Below are 6,005 nucleotides of genomic sequence, written 5' to 3' on the forward strand. Positions count from 1 at the left end.
AAACTGATATATAATATCAAATGACAAAAAAAAGTGATAAATTACTAATTTCATCATCTTTTCTGGAGAATGGTACATTCTGGGGAATGCTTTTCTGAGGAATTCTGGGGAATGTTATAGAATCGGTTATTTTGCCCTTTTGAAAAACCATTTCACCATCAAATTCCTACCCCTTGAGCTTCAGATTTTCATTTTGACGTTTTCGACAACGAAAAAAAAAAAGTTGGCGATTTCGTCTCGTTTACGGTCAGCGTTTTCGGTGATTCGGCAGAATTTTGTGAATTTTCAGCCGGAATTTCATCATATTTCAGCGATTTTTCCCCAATTTCTTGTACAGCACAAGGTAACGCACCCCGTCATTGATTATATGTGATTGTATTGTGAAGTTAATGCTTGGTAAAATGTACTCTATCCAAAACAGTTCCGTAGGGCAAGCGATCAAAACAAAGAGCAATGGTCAAGATCGAGGATTTCAAGTTGTCCAGTGAACTAGCGGGACACAAACTGGACGTGCGCGCGGTCGCCGAAGGCAAGGGTTTTATCGTGTCCGTATCGCGTGACAAGACTGCCAAGGTGTGGACCCAGCTCGATGGGCACTACACCGAAACGGAAACTTTGAGTCACCATTCCAACTACATCAGTGCGGTTCTGGTGATTGAGGAAAACAATTGGATCTGTACGGCCAGCAATGATGCAACGATCTGTGTGTACAAGTACCCGTCGGCGATGGAACCGTTCGTTGTGTTGAAAGGTCACACGTCGACGGTTTGTGCATTGGCCAAAGGCAACTCGCCGAATGTGCTGATTTCCGGAAGTTGGGATAAGAGCGCCAAGATCTGGACGGACGTTGGTACGACGATGGCTAGTGTGACACTGGTGGGGCATGAGGCGGCGGTTTGGGCCGTTGCGCGGCTGCCATCGGGGAAGTATGTCACAGGATCGGCAGACAAGTCAATTTTCGTATGGAACGAGAAGGGTGAGAAGCTGGTAGTGCTGAAAGGACATAAGGATTGCGTCAGAGGCTTGTGTCCCTTGCCTAATGGTGGATTTCTGAGCTGCTCGAATGATGCCACCATTCGACACTGGAGTGATTCCTACGAATGCGTGAAGGAATTCCACGGGCACACAAATTATATCTATAGCATTGCGAGAAGTGATTTCTGGGGAGAGGATGTCTTCATCAGTAGCGGCGAAGATAGTACGGTAAGAATGTGGAGTCTGAAGGAGGGTGCTTTGGGAGATGCCCTGGCGTTGCCGGCTCAATCGGTTTGGTCTGTGGCAGCACTACGCAATGGGGACATTGTGACTGGTTCTAGTGATGCGATGGTTCGAGTTTTTTCCAGTTGCAAGGATAGAATAGCTCCTCATGATGTACAGGATGTGTTCAGATTGAGCGTTGAGGTGAGAGTTCAGGAATCCACTAAACAACTTGGCGGTATGAATGTGAATGAGCTTCCCGGGCCGGAATCGTTGCTATCCGAAGGACGTGAGGGTCAAACCCGTATTGTCCGTCATGGCGATGGGAAAATCATGTGCTATCAATGGAGCAATAACAAATGGGAATGCGTGGGTGACGTGATGGGAGCAACGGGAGGTGATACTGGAAAGCAGCTGTACGAAGGACGCGAATATGATTACGTGTTCTCCGTGAATCTTTCGGATGAAGCTCCCAATCTGAAGCTGCCGTACAACAAAGGGGAAGATCCTTGGTTTGTCGCTCAACGGTTCATCCATAAACACAGTCTTCCCCAGGCCTATCTGGATCAGGTGGCAAATTTCATTATCACAAATGCCGACAAGGCTCCGGTTAAACCGTCGGCTGGTACCAATAGTTTCTATGATCCATTCACCGGAGGAGCTCGCTATATGCCGGGTGTGGGATCAAGCTATCAACCGACTGTGGCAAATACGGACCCTTTCACAGGCGGATCCAGTTATACCACTCAAACTCCGAATGCAGGCGTGCCCGGCAATGGAAGTGCTGGGGCGGGCAATACTGATCCTTTCACCGGAGGATCCAGCTACTCGACCGGGTCTACTGAGGTCAAAAAGTCAAACACACACTTTCCCAATCGACATTTCGTGACGGTTGAGACTGTTGACCTTTCCAAGGTGTTAGTCAAACTGAAGTGAGTACAGGATAAACTTTCTTTCGACATTAGGTTAATATTTTAATCGTGTTCAACTTTCAGGGAACTCAATGGCAAAATCGAGGATAAGAGTCTTCAGATGTCCGATGACACCCTGGACGACATCGTTCGATACGTCGGAGAATTGAGCAAGGTCTCGGAGCAAAACTCCGTTTGTCTGACCGCCCTCAAGTACCTATTCAACTGGCCCACCGAAAATCTGTTCCCCGTGTTGGACATCACCCGTTTGGTTGTACGCGACCCGAAGGCATGTCAGGAGCTGTTTGAAGGTGACTTTATGAAAACCTTGCTCCAGCAGATCAATCATCTGCCCGCGAATCAGATGATGGGAGCCCGCTGCTTCGTCAATATGATCTCACATCCTGTTGGACGCAACATTGTAACGGAGCATATCCGGCCAATCGTTGAAAAGCTCTCGCCAATCAAGAAAGGAAGTTCCAATCTCCAGGTGGCACTTGCCAGCTTCTATCTGAATCTATCCATGACCCAGCTCGATAAGCCATCGCTGGATTTTTGCAAGGTGTTTTCGGAGGCAGTGGGAGAATTCCTTAGCTGGGCTACCGACTACGAGGCTACATACAGGGCTTACCAGGCGTTGGGAAATCTGATGTCCACACCGCAGGGCTCGCTGGTGGCCAACCATTTGCGAAGCAATAGCGGAATGATCGATAAGATTCTGGTTAGCATCAGCAGCGAGGTGAGCGGATTCGCGAAGCTGAACGAGTGCGCCAGTTATCTCTACGAAATGCTGGCCTAAGGGCCAATGGAGTAGGTTATGCTAACATATTACTGAAATAATAGTTTTAGCTTTAGTTTTTTTTTTTGTTTAAATGTGAAACGAATTGAAATTGACAAAATGGATGAAAATAAATGATTATACAGTCGAATGTGGATTTCGTTCTGTGGGAAAAGAAAATTTCAACATTCAGTACACTAAAAGTTAACTACCGTTAAGTACCATAATTTCGCGCAGTTTTGAAAAATCCTAAACGAATGACTTTGACTTTAAATGATCTTTATTTCTTGTGTTTGTGTGGTTTACGTGTATGACAGATGCGTATTTTCAATTTTAGTACATTTGAGATTTTAATTATTATTTACAGTTCCTAGTCCTATCAGGCCTGTTTTAAAGTATGACCACCTTGGTGGGATTGGTTTGATTTGAATTGAAAAAAGGAGACTACTTATAACTACTATTTACAACTACAACTACTATATACATCTAACCTACTATATACAAATTGCTTATCAAAGCATGTTCTGATGTGTTGCATTTCTGCATAAACCTAGTCTTAATGTCATCAATTTTGAAATCTAATTTTGGAACATTCGCCTCTTGGTGGAGATCTGAAATTCTTGTGTCAAAGGGACGATAAAGGATCATCCTAAGCACTCTGTTCTGAGCGACCTGGATTTTGTTCCTGTGAGTCTGTGCACAAATTCCCACAGCGGAGTTTGTTCACCCTTGAGAGGCGGGATCTACGGCAAATCAGCGGATACAGAATCTAACCAAGGCGGAACACTTGGTTACGGTTTTCTCCACATGCGAGCGGAATAGGAGCTTTTCGTCAAACAACATCCCGAGATAGGTTACTTCGGCGGACCACTCAACCCTTGTGTCATCCATGATTACAGTACAAGATGGAGCCGGTTTCAGTTTCGGCGATTGCCGATGGAGGAACATGATCGCTTGTGTTTTGGAGGCATTGATTTTGATTTTCCACGTGGTGGCATAATCAGCAAAGGCGTCAAGGCATCGTTGGATCTTGTTTGTTATTTCGCGAGGCATCCTACCCTTGACGGTTATTGCGGTATCATCTGAAAGAACACGCAACCGTCTCCGAGGAATGTCAGAAGTGTAGATGCTGTATAGTAAAGGGCCCAACAGACTTCCTTGCGGAACACTTGCTGGGATGGAGAACGTGTCTGAAAGACAACCATTCAACGATACCTTAAACGACCTTTGGTAGTTACGGGTGATTTTAACAAGATGCAAAGGAAAGATGAAGTTACAAAGCTTGTACACAACTCCATCATGCCAAACATTGTCAAACGCCTTTTCAACGTCTAGCAAGGCCATGGCTGTGAACTTCGGATGTTATTCATCACCCGCACTAGCTGGTGATTGGTGGAGTGCCCCTTTCTGAACCCAAACTATTCCGGAAGGAGAATGTTATTTTCCTCGACAAACTTGAGCAAACGATTGAGAATGAGTTTCTTGAGCAATTTGCTCAGCGCTGAAAGGAGGCTGATTGGTCTGTAGCTTGAAGCTAGCGTTGGGTCCTTCCCGGGTTTGCGGATAGGTATGATTTTCGCTTTCTTCCAGATACTTGGAACGTAGTGCAGTTCCAAGCATCTGTTGAAGACAGCAGCCAGTAGAGAGTGAACCTTCATGTTGAGACTTTTCAACACTAGGTTGAATGTTCCGTCGAACTCGTGGGGCTTCATGTTTTTGGTGCATTTCAACGCTGAACAAATCTGTTCCACTGTGATTGTATCCTTCGGAGGGATAGCACAAGGAAAAGAAGCAAGGTTGAGTACACATTGCTCAACCTGAACTTCGAGCGGATTTTGGATGTTGGAGCCAAGCAAGTGCGATTTGGCAATATGCTCACCAATCGCATTTGCTTTCACCTGAGGGGTGATTATAAACCGATCGTCATCATTTTCATCTTTGAGTGGTGGAATGGGTTTGGGGTGCGTCTTTAAGACCTTGGCAACTTTCCTGAATAGTCTGGAGCGGTCGTCCGAAACTTTCGAGCCGCCCGAAACTTTCGTTCCGGAGTGAGACCATTCTGGAAGCCATTTCACGTTTTTTGCCCAGATCTCCAGTCCTCTGAAACTGGCGTCTACGAACATTTCTCAGGCGAATCAAGAGTTGGGTGTGGGAATCAATGGCAATAAACTTACCCCTCACAGGAACTCGTCGGACGCACGCCTCGCCAGCCACGGATATGGCTTGGTGGAGTCCCTCCAACGCTCGGTCGATGTCCTCCACGGTGTCAAACGGCGAGTTGTCGATGATGTGCCTGTCTACCACGCGTCCAAACTGGGCCCAGTTTACGCGGTGATAGTCCTTGTGCAGACTTGGAGCAGGGCCACGTTGTAGCCCAGTTCAGCCACCACCGGTTGGTGGTCGGAGCTGAGTTTGTTCAAGGCTACCGGCTTGGACAAGCCGGTATTTGTCAGGAACAGGTCTAGCGTCGATGGGTTGCCCGCCGGTCAGATGAATGTTGGCTCATTCGAAAAGCAAACGGAGTACAGCCCATGCTGCGAGTGGTCGAACAGCAGACGACTCATGGCGAGCATTTAGATCTTGTTCGGTCTGGGAAGGCACTTTCCCTTTCGGCAGTGGACTGTATCGGCAATTATTGGTGGAGGAGGCAAGCGTCGATCTAAATCAAACTCTTTGAGCTCTGAAAAGAGCTGGGGGTGGGTTTCAACGCTTGCTCCGAACCAGGGATGTGTGCTGGGTAATTATTCAAACGGCGAACGGCTACGCTAGTAACTACTTTATTTCTCTCCTCTTTCTCTCTACAAAGGTTTGCTTTCTTCTGCTGCTGATGCTTGCTCGTGGCCGGTCAAAAGGAAACTGAATCGTAGTAGTAGTAGTAGTAGTAAAATTTACGTTTATTTTCTGGGTTTTATATTTCAACATTTGATTTAACATTTCAATTGGTTAGCCTTTGGCTCTTCATCTTTGTTCTAGTTAATTGGTTATTCTAATGTGATGATTGCGTTTAGCGCTAATTTACAGGATACCCTTTGTGGGATTGTTTTGGTTTGAATTTAAAAATTTGATAACCTACCTACTTGAGCACCTAACTACTTAAACTAGGTTGCCAAATCACGAAT

General features: G+C 46.1%; 1 protein-coding gene across 1 annotated transcript; it reads left to right on the forward strand.

Moving 5' to 3' along the window:
• Positions 1-237: 237 nt before the first annotated feature.
• Positions 238-3,015, forward strand: Plap (phospholipase A2 activator protein). The gene is made up of 3 exons (XM_065233359.1): positions 238-343; positions 422-2,129; positions 2,193-3,015. Exons 2-3 carry the CDS (start codon positions 454-456, stop codon positions 2,905-2,907), a joined length of 2,391 nt encoding a protein of 796 aa, XP_065089431.1. The 5' UTR covers positions 238-343; positions 422-453; the 3' UTR covers positions 2,908-3,015.
• The last annotated feature ends 2,990 nt before the right edge of the window (positions 3,016-6,005 follow it).

The sequence above is a fragment of the Ochlerotatus camptorhynchus genome, unplaced genomic scaffold, assembly GCF_037179485.1.
Source record: "Ochlerotatus camptorhynchus isolate MF236.1 unplaced genomic scaffold, CSIRO-AGI_Acam_v1.1 ptg000037l, whole genome shotgun sequence".
Lineage (NCBI taxonomy): Eukaryota > Metazoa > Arthropoda > Insecta > Diptera > Culicidae > Ochlerotatus > Ochlerotatus camptorhynchus.

Excerpts from the sequence above, each read along its gene's own strand:
- Plap (XM_065233359.1), top strand. The coding sequence starts at position 454 with ATGGTCAAGATCGAGGATTTCAAGTTGTCCAGTGAACTAGCGGGACAC. Across the intron at positions 2,130-2,192 it reads AAGGTGTTAGTCAAACTGAA|GGAACTCAATGGCAAAATCG; the intron begins GTGAGTACAGGA and ends TTCAACTTTCAG.